Here is a 17728-nt window from a genome sequence, read left to right as displayed (position 1 = left end):
TTTAGCAGTTTTAAAAAAAGGGGATCATATTATATTATTAACACCGTCAAAAATATTAATGATATTTATATCGTTTTTGTATAATAAAAAAATTTATCTTTTTTTTACTTGTAAAATAAAAAAAAAATAAGAAAATAAATGCACAAGTCAATACTTGAAAAAATAAATAGGAAGTGTTAATATTAATTTTTAGAGTATCAATTATGTAATATTTAAAAACAACTATAAAAATTAATAAGCTCATTAATAGACTCAAATCTTTAAAATGCATCTCCCTCTTTTTTGCTAATGGCATTTAAACTGCCAGGATTATATTAAATGAAATGCATCTCACTAATTTGCCACCATTTATTATTGTATTATAAAATTTCGGCATGTAGATTTCTCAATTTAATTTTAAAGAATTAGGAAAAGACAAATCATATGTTAAGATTTTGAGCAATATCATAATTCACTCAACTCCACAAAGGTGAATCGGGTGTTTAGTCCAAGTTTATGATTCTTACGAAAGGTACCCAATTAATTATTAGTTGGATCTAAATCAAATCGAATGACTCTTAATTAACTCCTTGATAAACAAAATAAATATTGAAATTTTAAAAGAAAGTGTCAAATAGGGATCGATTTATGAATATAATAAGACCACCAAAGGAGGAGATATTATTAGATAAACACTCGCAAAACTAATATATGTGAAGTCTGAAACATCTTTTACCCTTTGTTTAATCATTGAGACGCACGCACATATCAAATAAAATATATAGAGATATTTAATATATGAAATGATAAAAAAAATTCGAAAAATTCAAGCAAAATGTCTTTAAAACATTCCCAAATTTTTTCAAAAAAATTTAAGAATTTTTATGAATGTTTTTAGCATTTTCCTACAATTTTCTAGGATTTTTAAAGAATTTTTACTCCATTTTATTTATTTTTATATTTTTTTATTTGAGTCAAAAATAATTCAAATAATTTTTATGATTTAAAAGTAATTTTCCTAAATTTTTAATGATTTTTTTTTTTTACTATTTTTCCAATTTTTTAAAAATTAAAAACTAATTTAAAATTCAAAATAATGCGGGTGGTTCAAGGGGAGTAAGATCGATTCAACCAGTTTGAACTTGGTCAACGAGTCACCCTAGTTGGTCTAGGTTAAACCGGTTGATTCGGTTCAAGGAAGAGCTACCATGAGTCAATTGATAGTGGTGACATGCGGCGAAGAAGGTTTTTTTTTTTTTCATTTTAATTTTTTAAAAAATATTGTGCTAGTGTGACATTAGCGTGATGTTACTTGCTAGGTGGTAGAATTGCAATAAGCATTGGGGGTTTGACACGAATTGCTGATGAGGCAGCGTTCCGACCGTTTGGAGAAAACACACATTAGAAGGTCAGGATCGTGTCATGTCGCCTCCAAATGCATGGCTTTGACTGTGCCACATGTCACTGTTGGTACGGTGATACATTTGAAATGTGCACCTATTGTCATTATGTGCCGAACATTTACAACAACCCTAAAGAGGAATGTTAGAGTATGATATCGAACATTAAAGTCTGGCCCGGTTAGGTCTTTCTTTGAGATGGAGTTGTAGTTTGTGGTACATTTCATAGTGTGAGTTATGGTGTGATCCCAAGAGAGGGAGTGAATTAGGTTTTAAAAATATTTGACTAATTTAAACTTTGTACCGATTCACCACAAATCATATCCTGTTCAAAATATAAACGTGTATGTAAAATGATTAAGTTATGAGTGCAAACATACACATGTGGAGCATATCTCATTTAACTTAAATGTGTGCATGCAAAATAATTATAACCATAAGTAAGCAAGCATACACATATGAAATTTAAAGTGCGGTGATTAAATGAGATAGAGAGACACAAAGATTTGTTATCGAGGTTTGGTCAATACTACCTACGTCCTCACCTTGGGCATACCCCCTAAGGATTTCACTAATCTACTCACTTAACCAGGCAGAGCAGAAGTCGTTTACACTCTCCTTACGGGGCAGAGACTCCCCAACTCAAATTACGGGGTTGAGCCATTACCAGTACTCCTTGCAGGGCGGAGTCTCCCGACTCAATTATAGGGCTGAGCCACAATCAGTTCTTCTTATAAGGCGGAGACACCTCAGCTCAATTACCCGATTGAGCCACAATGTGCACACTTTATAAGAAGGTGCAAATCCTAGCTCACCTAACTAGGTTCGAGTCAAACCAGGACTCCTTTACGGGGAAGAGTCTCCCCATCTCAATTTACAAGATGAGGCAAAATGGTACATAAACACATTTTTGTACATAAAAAATGTTTCTGAAAAATAAGCAGGGGTGTACACGTTGAAGCTCTATAAATGCACTCCCGTATGATATGATTTATGCAAAAGAAAGTAAGGGTGTTTTCAAAATAAATTTGCAATCTTTGAAAATTATGTATATGATAAATAGTCAAAGATTTAAACCCTATAAAATATTTCTCCAAAAATATTTTTCAATAAGAAGTAGGAGAACCTAGGGTTTTTGCTCTTAAGAATATTTTTGTAATATATACATATATATATATGATCTTTAATGTTAAGTGAAATATGCAATAAAAGCTTTAAAGATCTAAATGTAATAAATATTTTCTCCAACAAAGATTTGCAATAAAAATGTTTGGAGAAGTTAAGAGATATGCTCAAAAATGTTTTTACAAAAAATACAATATGAGCTTTTGAATCTTGCAATAGATGTGCAAAGATTCAAAGGCTACGAAGAGTTTTCCCAATAAATATTTATCAAAGAAATAACCTGGGAAACACTCAAAGTTTATTCTCAAAAATAATTTTCAAAGCTAAAGAACAAGTGAGAATAAATGCTTTCAAATGATGAAATAAATGCTCAAATAAAATGCTCTCTTTCAAAAAGATTTTTCAAAAATGCAAGAGCAAATGAGAGTATGAGAGAATAAAAAATTTGCCCCAAAAAATTTTCAATAAAAGGAGTTTGGAGAAACTTTGATTAAAAATAACCCAAAATATTTTAGAGAATTTCTTGGCTAATCAAAGTTGCTAATTATGCTTATGGAATGGGTATATATAAATTTTTCAAAGTTTTGACCATTTAGAGACACAGAGGGTATTTTAAAGTTTGTTTAATTAAAAATTAAACCTGTTTAGCGCTGAAAATATTCCTAGACTCGAGAGGTTCGGCAGACTGAGGGCTTCGCCGATCTATTGAGCAAAAGCAGAAATTCAAATTTTCCCAAGTTTCGGTCAACTAAGTTTAAGTGAAAATTCAAATTTCTAAAGCAATCAATCGACTAGGGAAATGGCCAGTCGGCTAGCCTTGGGCGATTTCCAAAAGATCAAGACTCGGTCGACTATCCTAATGACCAGTCGGCTAGGCTTGAATGGTCGGTCAGCTAAGGCTAAATTTTGTTCATTTAGCTCGATTGATTGAGCATTAGATTTGCCGAGAGTTTTGTGGTCGGTCGACTGTCCATTTATGTTCATTTTTGGGCCGGTCGGCTAACCTTGAACAAAATTACCATTTCACCCTTAAGGCATGGTCAGTCGACGGAGGGGATTATAACCTGTGTAGGTCGGTCGATCGAGGACATTGAAAACTTAGGTTTTTGCCCTGATTTAACCCTAAATGATTTAAACCTTTTTGTATGATTTTAGTTTTTATGAAAAGGATTTTTCATGAAAGTTATAGTCCCTAAGGTCAGTCTATGGTTGATATTGAGCTTAACAATCGTATCAAGCATGTCATGCATTATTATAGACCAAAATAACCTAAAATGCATTACAAATGAAATAATAAATGTCTTCTTTTTCTTCTTTGCTCTTTTGACTTCATAGAATATGCTAGATGATGTATTCTTTGAGTCCCTTCTGGCTTCCATCTTCAGTCCCTTTATGTGTGTGTTGAATTATAACCTGTTCAAGTACTAAGTATATACATAAAATACATGTATTTTGTTAGCATCAAAATAAGGATTAGACTCAAAAAGTCAACACGTAGATTGTGAAGACTTTGGCTCACCTTATGATTTATGTTCAATGAGAGGAAGAGATGGTGAAAGAGTACATGCGCCATTTTATCAATGCAACTCTGGAGATTAGAAACTTGGGCCATGGACTAATAGTAGCCGCCTTGATAATGACTCTGAAACCTTGTGACTCCTTACATTCCATAGGGAGGAAACCCTCAACTGATATAGGAGAGCTAATGGTACAAACTCAAAAATGTATCAACCTGGAGGAGGTTATCACCACAAAAAGAAGCAGATCAAATTTGAAGAGAAAACATGTTAGAGACAATGATGAAATCATCGAGGAGGAGTAAGGGAACATACTTGTAGTAAAGACTTCCTTTCAAATATGGAGAATAAGAAAAGGTGAGAGGGACTATTTATAGGAGAAAAAGAAGTGGTACAGATCACGAGACTTCGTAAGATGCGAATCATGTTAGGGAAATCTACCTAGAAAATAGGCACTGCTCGATGACAAATTGACCCATATGATGAGCACCGCTCATGAGACCCAAAAATTCTCATTTGATGAACACCTTCATAAGGCAATAATAGACAAGAATTGCTCGGAAAAAAATTGGTCCATCTGATAAGCACTGCTCATAAGGCAACAAAGAGGTGGACATTGCTCGACAGAAAATTGGCCCATTTGATGAGTAGCGCTCATAAGACACAAAAAAGCCAATATGATGAGCACCACTTATGAAGCAATATGAGACGAGTATTACTTGGCAAAAAATTGGCCCATCGGATAAGCAACGCTTGTGAGACACAAAAATGTCTATATGATAAGTAGCACTCACAAAACATGTGAGAGAAGGACATTGCTTTACAAAAAATTGGTCCATTTGATGACCACCGCTTAAGAGGTCTAAAAATTGGTCTATTTGATAAGCACCGCTTATAAGACAATGAAAAATAGACACTACTAAACAAAGTATATGTCTGTTTGATGAGCATTGCTCATGAGACCCAAAAATGTTCATTTGATGACTTAATTTGAATCTCATGATAATAAAAAGACTTATAATAAATGTAATATACTTTGAGTCAAAAAGGTAACTTTAAGCCTTAAAAGTAGGGGACAACTGATATAAACTAAAAAAACCCCAACATTAAACTCAACATTAATTATATAAGACCAAAAGATGAAACAACATCAAGGGATGAATAGAAGGAAGTGATGTCTATTAATTAAAGTAAGGGGTTAATAGAGACCAATCTTTATTTCCTAGTAACATATTAATAGTTAAAGTGTAACTCCTGAGATCCATATAAATATCCATTAATAAGAAATTTAATAAGAAGGTATCCTGAATGCCTATAAAAGGGACCCCTTTGAGGAAGGTAAAATATCTCATCTCATTCTCACTCACTCCTTTACTGTTGCGATCATACAATCCTTCTAAATTCTCTAATTCATTAGAGTGATCCCCAGGAGCACACTTTGGACAATCCAAATCGTTTTCCTCTCATTCTTAGCAGGTAATCAAAGTCATTATTAATCCAAATTTTTCCAGACAAATTTTGATAGCAACAAGTAGAAAATAAGATTCATTTCATACCGATCATAAGAAACTCACAAAAAGAAGTTTAAAACATCTAACATATAACAATTACAAAAACAAAATTACTATATCATCGAAACAATTAATCTAATAAACAAGTTTAACATCTAACTCCATATTTTTCAAGCTTTGTTCTACCTTCAAAGAATCTTCAGCAAATATTGTAGAATTTCTTTTCTTTCACATGTGGTAAGTAGTGGAGATCCAGATAATTTTAGTCACTATTGCCGTTTTAAATTTGTCTAACTTGAGAGCAATAACTGAAAACTCTGTGTGTAATTAATTAAACTATACAATCATATATAATTTTGTATGCTTTTGTTGAAAAAGTTGTCATTAACATCGTCATACTATACATAATTTTTATTATTTTAAATAGTTATTTATTTTAAGTTTAATTTAAGGCCGGTCTAGTTGTAGAAAATAATTTTTATTTTTTAATATAGTTTTTTTTAAAATTATTAAAAAGCAAGCTATTTTTTTAATTAACAATATTTGTATAAAAATGAACAATAAATGGTTTTGATACTATTTTCCCGTGGAAATAACTTTATTTTTCATTTCTAATTTTTCAAATAATTACAAAAATATAACCTTATTTTTAATTTTCAAAATATACATAAAAAGTTAAAAAGCATCCTATTGTTTTTCTAGATTCTTCTGCATTTGAAATATGAAATTTGATCTTAAGTTTTAATTTGTGTGGATTATGACAAAAATGGCATCAAATTTTATAGATTTTTTGGTTTTTTCAAAATCCACACAAATCCAAATAAAACCCCCAAAATTTTTAACCCTATATGCCACCTTATATTAATTTTTGCAAAAAATGAATTGTCTTTTTTTTTTTTTTTGTAATTATTCTGAAAATGTAAAAATAAAAAATAAAAAATTATTTTTGCTTAACCAATACTTTATTTTTCTATCTTTTTAATATGAATCTTCAAAAACTAAAAGTAGATATTTTTAAATTTTTGAAAAACTAAAAATGTAAAAAATAAAAAATAGTTTTCACAGCTAAACAAACCATCTCTCTCTCTCTCTCTCTCTCTCTCTCTCTCTCTCTCTCATATTGTCATAAATTTAATCAGTTCTCTATTTTTTATATTAATTTATTTGTAATTTAGTTGATTATTTTTTTTATTTCAGCAGTGATGTTTTTGAGAGCTACAAATGAAATACAAAAGAAAGTTTTGTATATAGTTACAAATTGATTACTAACTGTAGATATTGATTTATTAAATATAAATGGCCACAAACTAATCATAAAATAGAATTTCTTATTGATTTTTTTATTTGACTAATGCATCTATAACGATAACTTAGGATAGCAAAAAATCAACACAACATCTTGGAAGGATGCCTGCTTGTTTTTACAAAGTGAAAAATAAAGCTGCATTTCTCAAATTAATACACGCACAGAGAAGACAATCTCTGTGAAATCAATATATTTAATTGAGTAAAACATATAGTATCCAGCAGGGCAGCACTAATCCCATCTGAATTTCTAACGTTTTGCCTTTATTGAGGGTACAGGAAAGACCTTAAGAGGAGGCTGTTAGATCATACAAAATTGAGAAATTAAGTCACCCCTACACGCAGGGGTGCCCCAAAAAAAATAAAGAAAATAAATGTTAAACTGCATATGTATATCACTTTTGAGTAACAGAAGGCTAGGTTCAGCCTACAATATATACATGACAAAAGAGAGAACCATATGAATATTTATGCACATGAATGATCCCTTTTTCCACTTATCAAAATTGGAGTCTTCTGCAATTCAACCCATGCTAAAACTCTTAGGGCATTGAGATTGAGATCAATGAAAGAGAAATTTTGGGGGGATTCGGTTGTGCATCCAAGAGGAGATCCATTGTAGTACACCATGCGGCAGGAATCCGAAGCTGATACGGGAAGAGTGTCTCACCAGTTGTGCAACTGAGCAGTAATGCTTTTTATGATGGGATGATATTCTGTGTGCATATATCTTTTAGCTTTCTCAGAACCAGGTTCCTCGAGCCACTCATTGTATAAACTCTTTACAAGGGGATTCTCAAAAGGATTAGCTACCAAAACCTGAGATTGTGCAACAATGATAGTCACGATGGCAGTCCAGTGTTTCGACAAATATAAATGTGCGTGGATTCATTCTATTATTTCTAATAATTTCTTTCTATAAGAATTCAAATGATAGTCATCTCCCAATAATGTTCTAATCTGCAAGTCAAGGTACAGAGAGAGAGAGAGAGAGAGAGAGAGACGCTTAATTGAGTGGAAGAGAAAATTGAATCCATAGCCAGACAGGCGGACACTCACATGTTCTGTATAAACAGCTTCTAACAATTGAATTAAATCCTTGGCAGACTGTCCTGGCTTCGGTTTGATCTGACCACCACCATTCAGGCAACCTGCTCATCAGAAGGTGTGCAGTTAGCCCTTCTCAACATCCAATCTACCAAGACCAGCAGAATTATTGCCCTAAAGTTCAAGACAAAGATCTAAAGTAAATCAAATTATAAAAGGGGGGAAATGACAATCACCTGAAGGGCATGCCATGACCTCTAGAAAATGATAATCACATTTTCCAATTTTGATTTTCCGCACAATGTTCTGAAGGTTCCGGAATCCATAACACAGTCCAAACTTCAATACAGTTTCCCCCTCCACCTGCATTGGAAGAGCGATCTACATGATATAATACAAAGAAGATTACGCAGACACATGCAATACAGTTTGCTGACTGGTGTTCTTTTAGTTCATAGCATGAGGTGACATTGATAGTAATACTTTGACTGGAACAAATATACTGATGAGAGGGTAAACTATCTGTTGGTCAGTAAACAAAGATGATCAAGATACATATAAAATAAAAAACTACCATAAACAGGAAGTGGAACACTTATTTTCCGCATGTTGGAAGATTTGGAAGACAAAAGCAAATTTGGTAGACAAAAGCTGGACCACCAAAAAGAAAAAATGGCCATCCAGCTGGATAAAAAATTACAATGCCAATCTTCAACAGATCATAATCAAAATTGCAAATCCATTGGCTGAAATTCTTAGTGTTTGATATGAACACATGAAGAAAATAAGGGATCTTACTTCCAGAGTCACTTCACGGAAGTCTGAATTCCTTATGGTTTTAAAGTTTAAAGGGCCTTTAATTTCTCTCCCAAAAAGAGCTTTAGCTGCATTGCGAAAAACTGTTTCTGCATAACCTCCTGAGCTTCCTTGGACCCCATAAAGATGCCCTTCTTCATTAACATTTGTTAGCCTGCAGGAAGACCACCATAGATTCTATTTATCTAAAGAAAATATATGGAACACAGAAAAATATTTGGTTTAATAATTATGTTCTTACAATTTATCAAGAGGAGACTCTTCCAAGGTGTTAAAATCCACTGCTTTTAGCTGAAAAATCAATTGAAAAAGATAAAATACAAAGTTCTAGTTATTATCACATCTACCAGAAAGAAATAACAAAAATTTTACACTAAAGAGTGGTTATGGAATCCTCTAAAATAGAAACAGAAGAACTTTTAGAATGAGAATTCCCATAGAATTAATTTAGAATTACCTGTATCAATTCTAGAACTTCTCCAGATGTCAAAACTGAATCGACCTCTATAATTATTTGATGTTCACCATGAGATTCCACTGGAAATGCAAAGTCATCCCTGGCAGCCTCAAGCTTCTTATCATAACAGGGCATCACAGTTACATGGTAGACCTCATCTGGCCTGTTGATATTCACCAATCTAATTAGTTAAAGGATGCAATTGACCATGAATCTCCAATCATTTTTACATGCAGGTAAACAAAGATGTGCATATGTTATTTTCTCCTTAATCTGATCAAGGATCAATCACAAAGAGGTCTCCAATTGAATCGTGAAATTTAAAGACATTTGTTGGCAGATATGCCAAAATTTGACTAACTTTGTAGCAGTCTACTTAAGATTCTAAGTCACCCAGTTCACGAAGTCTGTTGATGTGACACCACTGACTGCATTGAGTGGAGGGTTAGCAGAAAACATTAAGTTGGGGTTCTAAAAAGGCATAACCAGTAAGTTAGAACTACTTGGAATATTCCGGATAGAACATATTTTCATATGCCATAGTGATGGGATTAATTTGCACTTTTTTGGGTTGCTTGCCATTGATTTAAACATGGAGATTATACAAGATCATATATTAAAATAGCTTAATGCAATGACCCTTCAACCATATGAATGACAAACATGGTTATCATAAAAGATGCATAAGTGATGCATAAGTGTTTATGATACACTAGATGACCCCAGAGAGAATATTCAATCAGAAATCCAGTAAAACAAATAAAACCACCTTGCTTTAAAATATGAAACAAGCTTATGTGATGCCTTCACTTTCAAAGCTTTACAAACAAAGTAAAGGTTGTTCTCAAGCTTATCAAGTACATCATCAATATTCTTGTCGCTTCTTTTAAACAATCATACAGTAAGGTGACTTGCTAATTTGATCTAGGGGTAGTGAATGAGTTCTCCCCCATGCATCAAAAGAAAATCATGCTGTTACATTTCAGCCACATTATACATTACAGAAGAAACTGGATCACAAAACACCCACCCACCCACCCCCCCCAAAAAAAAAAAGGTTTTGTATTCTTGATGACGAATTTTCAGGACTATCAACAGCCACTTAATTTAGAATGTTTTGTTAATATAAGATGCCAAAGTTAGTATAATTCATATAACTATGTAAGCATTATGGAAGCCAAACTGTGGAATAAATTACCTTTTAAAGTATATATTAGAATACAAATATTGGGATCTTCAACTCTAAATAGATGTCTTCTGCTTCACATCACAACAATAATTCCAACATGGATAAGGCGAGAAAGTTTATGTGCGAGCGCATGTAATCAGTAAATTACCTAAAGCCCATTTTTTGGCATATATGGTGCTTAATGGTAGATCCAATTGTTTGCTGTGGGCTCTTCACTGAGGAAACAAAAGGAAGAATATAGGATCCAAGTGTTTTTTCAGCATAGCATATCCAACCTGCATTTAAAGAAACACTCTTATATAACATTTCATTTAAAAATCAAATGGGACTTGATTACGTGTCAAAAGTTGCGTAATTAGGTGTTTAAAATCATGAATTAAAGATTGCAATTTCACTTAAATGCCTAATTATATCCAATATTTCAATATTGAGCTCAATTTATGATATTTAAATTTTTTATCCTATACTTGCCTTAAATTTATGAGTTTTTGTATTTAATTATTACAAAGTATTTTGGGAATTAAAGAAGTGAAGGAGACCATGCAAAATGATGCAAATGGAGGCGTTAAGTGTGAAACAAAGCTAATTGGGCGATTATGGACAATTTCGACATCGCTTCGCAATCTAGGCATAACTCTCTCATCCGAGCTCCGATTGAGATGATTCAAGATGCTATGGAACGCTAAGAAAAAACTCTACAAATTTCATGTTTTGAGTTTTGTGAGATACTGACTGCATCAATGTCAAAATCGGGCTTGAAGTTGCTGCACCTGCTACGGAAGCTGGGCCATGAAGCAAAAGGGGAGTCTTGGGCCACCAAAAGTTAGGCCCATGCGCCTAACTCAAGCACCACACGGCTAGGGCAAAAAGGAGAGGAGAATAGGGTATTTTATTGGAGAATAGGGTTTTTTATTGGGGGGAAGAGGACAGCCGCACAGGGGAGTTGGAGTAGCAGCTAGGAAGAACCACTCGGCCATCTTCTCTCTCTCTCTCTCTCTCTCTCCCTTTTCCCTTATTTATTTATTTTTTGTTCTTTACTTTATTGGTATTACAATATTTTGTTCGAGTTTATTTTCATTTAAGCTTTTGTTTGAGTTCAATTTATTTTGTTTAAGTTCTTGTTGGATTGTTTTTATTTAAGTTAACGATTGGGTTGGAAATTTCATGGTTGAATATTTATTAAATGAATGTTTTTTTTTATGCTTTACTTTAAGTTTTGAATATTTTGTTAGATTAATGAAATTGGATTGAGTTATTTTTTTTTATTTAAGATATTGTTAGACTTATTTTTTGCTTAAGTTATTTTTATTGTGTTGGGTTTATTAGATTAAAGAAATTCTTATTTTTGGTTCATTGTTTGAATATTTAAAACTTTGGTTGTTTTTGTCATTTACTTGCCGTTGTTTATTTATCGTTATCATTTTCTTGTCATTTACTTTATGCGTGTTAGGTTCATAGTTTATGTTTTGCGTTATTTTAATTTAGTTACAAACTCTCAAAAACCTAGAAATTTGAATCTGAATTGTGTTCAGTAAATTGTTTTTTTTTTAATTATTATTTTCTCCTTTTTATTTTACGCAAGTTTGAAATTAATCTACATTCCCTGAGGAGACGATCTGTACTTTTGGGTTAATTATTACGCGACAAAACTCCTATACTTGGGATAGCCTTTGCGTTGCTCATTTTGGAGTGAGTCGACTCAGATCACATTGTCTAGACAAGAGTCAATGATAGGCCCTTAAGACTCCCACAGCTCTCTACATCTTAGATCCCATCCTCGGCAACTAGTACGATAAATGCTTTAGAAGGCTCAATCACATCCTAATATGTGTTGATCTCTATAGCTCTTGAACCTCAAGATCAATACTCATTGTATGAGCATATCCAACGCACTGTATATTGGTGCTTACATATTGTACAAAAGGGGTGCTTTTTGCATCTTCTTAGTTGAGGCTCACACATTTTTTTGGGTGTGAATATCAAGTTAGATTTGGGTAGAAAATTTTAGCCACGTGCCTATGAAAGGGACGTCCTAATACAAGTTGAGCCCTAAAACTCTCAAACTCAATCTTTCCAAAATAATTGAGAGATGCATCTTACATCATGAAAATAATTTGCACTTTGTATTTTTGGATGGCCAACATGCAAGGAGTTTATAAATTATATCTATATTTGAATTTTTAAAAATTCTATTTGTCATTTTCTTAGCTTTCTAAAAAACATAGTGATTTATTTACATATTTTTATCTAAAAAAATTAAAATTCTTAATATGCCTCAACTTCTTAAGGCTTATGCCTTGCTTCATATAGATTAAAATGCCTCAAATTATGCCCCCTTCCCCCCTTTCTCTCTATATGTCCGCAACAAAGAAAACAGACACGCAATCACAATCTATCACTATCATGATGCAGTAAAAAGCTCAGCTATAGTTATGTTGACAATTGACAAGTATACCTGGACATGCCGACGAAAGCATTGGCATAGTTGATTTACATATTTTGTCATCAGTAGATTGGCTCTGCCTGTATCGTGCAATAAATTCATTACAAGCTTCAATAAGGGATAAATCTCTGCTGCAGCTTGTATCAAATATAGCCTTTACTCCCAATGACTTAAAAAACGTCGTGAGTTTCTTAAAAACCTGAAAATGGCGTAGAGCTTTGCTTGATCAGATGTGCACGACATACCCATCAAATGTACTTATTTAGCATATTTGTTGAAAGTAGAACCATTTGTAGTGATTGACCATACAAGTGGCAAAACCATACAATTGGTAAATCATTCAAAGGAATTTAAAATCATAAGTCAAGATCCAACCAATTCTCTCCCCCTCCCCCAAAAGGCAAGGGAGTATAACAAAGTAATTCAAATAAAGGAAAATAAGACACATAAATTTTAAAACTTCCATTTCACCTGAAGTGGAGAGACACCAAAATGAACGGCAAGGGAAGTCCTTGATTGGGGAGAGAGGGAAACTATAACAGCCTTCCCTTTATTAATATTAGCAAGGAACTCATCCAAACTTTGCTTCTCAAGCATAACTGTCTCAGCTGATGTAATGCACCCACTGCATTGCAAAAAGAAATGTGACTTATGTGTTGAGCATATAAATTCAACATGGGTTTGAAACCATAAAACAAAAATTAAAACATCAACGGGAACACCAAAGACAAGGCGATCTTCCTTGACTTCTAGTTCATCGTGCATAGGACAGTTGAGCCAAGTCAGGATCCTTAACAGGTTCAAACCTGGCTCTTTTGATAATGAGCTTCAAAATCAAGCTTTGGTTTCATTTGTTTACTAAATGAGCCTAAATGGGCCAATCTCATTTCATTTGGTCAAGGCCCTAGAACAACCCAAGCCTAAATTTGTTCAAGCATCTCTTAAATGGGCTCTGACTGAGCCGAGTCTTTTAATTTTTGACAGAAGATTCAATTTGTACGAAAAGAAAGAGGAAAAGAAAGACCAGAAAATGAAAAGGAAAACAAAAGAGATAAAAATTACACAAGAAAAAATTACATTCCTTGTGAGCCATAAACACGAAAAGCTGATATATGAGCTCATAAACGAGCATAAATGAGCTCTTCATTGAGCTTAAACAAGCTGAACTCAACCCTGTTTAAGGTTGACTCATTTATTAAACAAGATTCAAAATCATTTGGGAATTGTTCATTTCTGTTCAAGAATGAGCTTTTGCAAGCTTTTATTGAGACTAACCACTACGATTTAAACAAATGGCTTGGTTCTTTTGCAGCTCTAGCCATGCATACAACTTATTTACTTTTTCCATTTACTCAATGGCATGGTATTTCTCACTCAAAGAGAGTGGCCTATAATCAGGACATGTCCAGTAAAACAGTGCGGGCATCGAGGTCATTCTACTCATTCTTAATGTAAACCCCAAACAGATGGGAACACCCACAAGAATCCAATTTCACCATTCTACAATCAAAGACTATTCTTAAAAATATTGAGTGCTATCAGGTTATTTACTACCTTCTAGAGTTCTATGTCTATGCAATGCCTCTCCCTTCCTGCAGCCTCTGACATCAGTTAAATCACTTTTTCTCATTAGAGTGTTACTTGGTGCAATTGTAATAACCATCTTAGCTTCCCTTCCCATATCTTGTCCTCATCAACCATTACTTAACACATTTTATTTTAATATCGATGCAGAAGCTCAATATCTTTGTCATCTTTCATATTTATATTTTATAATAATGGTGTACTTTTGTGTGATAGAGAGTCAAAATCTACCTGCATGCTAAGCAGTCCTTGAGAGAAATTTTTACTGGTTCCGCACTTGATGGTTTGCTTGCAGATGCAACCTTGTCAAACTACAAAGTAAGAATTAAATGAGGATTTTCAATATAACAACAAATAGCATTGTAGTACTGCATCACTCAAATTAGAAATTTGCCAACTGAATACTGAGAGCAGTACTTCAAGAGGGAAAAAAAAATTCCTTCCAACTTATTTATACATATAAAGGGGATGCTCTAAAGAGCTTCATCCGCAACTTTAAAGTAAACTATAACTAATAAAGCACTCTTTCTTCATACATAAACGGAAATTGGGCATTATGCATTACTCAACATTAGTATACCTTTAAAGTTCTTCCTTAACTCAAAAGTAACTCGAATTACACAAAATTGCAAATTTGCAGAAAAATTAAGCTTTGTACCAATATTTTCAAATTTTTCCTTAACTCAACTAGACATATTTTTTTTTGGAAAAATGAAAAATTCAATACCACACCCCAAAACAAAAAAAACAAAAACAAAAACAAAAACAAATACAAAAAAAATCCAATAACGCTGCCACAAAAAAAAAAAAAAAAATGAAGAGAAAAGAAATAGAAGCTCTAAGAGGACAACTTACCTTAACCTCTGGCTTATCCTGCTTCGCAGAAGTCGCCTTCAGCCCCTTCAGAGAAACAACACATGCTTGCGACGGCGCTATGAAATCATTAAGATCCCCTATTCGCAGCGTCGCCGAGAATTTCTCCGACATCTCTCCCTCAAATTGCACAAACCTTATATATATATATATATTTACGAAATATAACTAAACCCAAGGATCGGTACCTGAAAACTGCAAGTGGAATCGTGAATCGAACACGAGGAGATGAAACTACAGCGAATTTTAGGGCTTCCAGAACCAAAAATTAGGGTTTCTCTGCCTTGAATCGAGGAAAAAAGTTCCGTAGACAGGAGGCGGTGCTTTCGCCAGAACGGAAGCAATTGGCCCAGAGGCAAGAAGACAGAGAGGGTTCGAGGATGGAGGAGAAAGGCAAAAAGTATTATTGCTGTTATTATATTATATATAGAAAATAATTGAACAGTTAGAAAAAGAAAATATCTGAAAAATTTATAGGATGAAAATGGAAGAGTCAAAATTTCTGATTTTCCAGTTTATTTTGTTTTCTTCCTCGGTGGAGTCCACTCGTGCACAGTCAGCTTGGGAAGCACGTGTCCTCCACGTTCCGCTGCACCGGACACAATAAACAAATATATAATATATAATAAATATTTAAAAAAAAAACTGTAATTTAATCCAAAATCAATAATTACCATTTTGATGTTTAAAGAAAAATATTTTTTACTCGTATAAGTTAAAAGTATTAAAATGCCTCATATAATTAATATTAATATATTTTAATTAATTTTTGTTAGAATTATCTTACTATTCTTCTAGTATTTTTAGGCTTATTAAATAAATATGGGATTAGATGATCTATAAAATAAATATCTCAAAGTTTTGTTTTAATTTTGATATACCCTAAATATACCAAGGTCAAAGGGTCAATCTACCATAGGGGAGAATTAAGACGCAACAACAATCAAGGTCATCAACACTCAAAAACAACTACTCAGAATGAGTCAAAAGCCATAAAGGCCAAAGTGACTCACGCCCGCGCCATAGACAGCTAGTGTTAACTCCATAAAAGCAAAAGGGATTCACACCTGCGCCATAACTCTCCAATAAATGACATTACATCCTCAGGTCAAATTCTTTCGCTATAAATAGGGATCAGGTGGAGAGGTCAAGGTATCTCATTCATAACTACACTTTACTGTTGCTTCATACCTCTCAAAACCAATCCTTGACTTAGGCATTGGAGTGATCTCCCGGAGTACACCCCGAGTCCTCTAAGTCTTAATTCTTTTTTTGTCCTCTTCAGGGAATCAAGATCGGAAGGTCTACCGAAGGTTCTTCAACTTTTTATCTTGCAATAGTTGGCGCCATCTATGGGAACGCTTCTGAGAGGTGCACATCTTACCTCCGATCTCGATTCTTAAAACATGACTGCAACCACCAATTCCATATCAGACCTTATTATGGGTGATCAGTCATCCCAGTCCGTTCATTCTACCCTCGGAGATTGTTCGGGAGTGACAAGGGAAAAATTCCTTGTCTTCCAAAGGAGAATGGAAGATATGGTTTTGAACGGTATGAAGGCACGACTGACCCAGTGGATCACCTGAATACCTTCAAGGTATTGATGCAACTGTAGGGTGCACTTGATGCCATCATGTGTCATGCTTTTGCAGATACCTTTAAAGGTAATGCTAGGGCGTGGTACCGAACCTTGAAGCCTGGGTCAATTAGCTCATTCTTTGAGATGGAGCAGCAGTTTATAGGCCATTTCATCAGCAGTCGAAGGATTGCCAAAACCATGGCCCATATGATGAGTCTGGTATAAGGATAACGGGAGACGTTAAAGAAGTTTATACACCACTTTGTCACAGCAACCTTAGAGATCTGCAACCTGGATCATGGGGTGGTACTGGCGGCCCTAACCACGACCCTCCAACCCGGAGCCTTCCTATACTTGTTGGGGAAGAAGCCACCAACCGACATGGGAGAGCTGATGGTTAGGGCACAAAAATACATCAACTTGGAGGAAGTGATGGATATGAGGAGAGACCGGGCCGAATTGAAAAGAAAAGGGATTAGAGATATCTGCGAACCCTCTAGGGCCGCGAAAAAACATAAGAGCAGCAAGCCATAAAACAGCTCTAGGGGATCGGGACATACTAGTAAGTTTCAATCCTAAATGTGCCTCGCACCAATGTGCTAATGCATATACGAGAGAAGGGATACGTTTCATGGTCTGAGCCAATGCGAACACTCTCATATAAGCGAAATATGTCAAAGTATTTTCAATTCCATAGGGATTACAGACACGATACTGAGGAATGCATTCACCTCAAAAATGAAATCAAGGCCTTAATAAAAAGGGGGCATCTGTCAGGATTCGTGAAAAAAAGGGATCGTCGAAGAGAGACTTGCGAATAGAAAAAGCCCAAGGTAGAAGAGAAGGAAAAGCAGGTTGTCAGAGAGATAATAGTGATCTTCGGTGGACCAGCCAGTGGTG

The 17728-nt window shown here is 34.1% G+C and overlaps 1 protein-coding gene across 2 annotated transcripts; it reads right to left on the bottom strand.

Annotated features, from left to right (window-relative positions):
- Nucleotides 1–7080: 7080 nt before the first annotated feature.
- Nucleotides 7081–15692, bottom strand: LOC131153002 (protein NAR1). 2 transcript variants are annotated; one of them, XM_058105009.1, is made up of 11 exons: nt 15229–15692; nt 14605–14684; nt 13261–13414; nt 12802–12988; nt 10495–10621; nt 9158–9320; nt 8942–8991; nt 8683–8854; nt 8121–8247; nt 7897–7988; nt 7081–7656 (listed from the first exon to the last, which is right to left on the bottom strand). In XM_058105009.1, exons 1-11 carry the CDS (start codon nt 15358–15360, stop codon nt 7504–7506), a joined length of 1437 nt encoding a protein of 478 aa, XP_057960992.1. In that variant the 5' UTR covers nt 15361–15692; the 3' UTR covers nt 7081–7503. The 2 variants fall into 2 exon arrangements, with proteins under 2 accessions (XP_057960992.1, XP_057960991.1); XM_058105008.1 differs by having other exon boundaries at nt 7081–7988; nt 15229–15689.
- Between the last annotated feature and the right edge of the window lie 2036 nt (nt 15693–17728).

The sequence above is a fragment of the Malania oleifera genome, chromosome 4 (genome assembly GCF_029873635.1).
Source record: "Malania oleifera isolate guangnan ecotype guangnan chromosome 4, ASM2987363v1, whole genome shotgun sequence".
Taxonomy (NCBI): domain Eukaryota; kingdom Viridiplantae; phylum Streptophyta; class Magnoliopsida; order Santalales; family Ximeniaceae; genus Malania; species Malania oleifera.
This window is presented reverse-complemented; position numbering and strand designations above follow the sequence as displayed.

Excerpts from the sequence above, each read along its gene's own strand:
- LOC131153002 (XM_058105008.1), bottom strand. The coding sequence starts at position 15,360 with ATGTCGGAGAAATTCTCGGCGACGCTGCGAATAGGGGATCTTAATGAT. Across the intron at positions 14,685-15,228 it reads AGGATAAGCCAGAGGTTAAG|TTTGACAAGGTTGCATCTGC; the intron begins GTAAGTTGTCCT and ends CTTACTTTGTAG. Across the intron at positions 13,415-14,604 it reads AAGGACTGCTTAGCATGCAG|TGGGTGCATTACATCAGCTG; the intron begins GTAGATTTTGAC and ends TTTGCAATGCAG.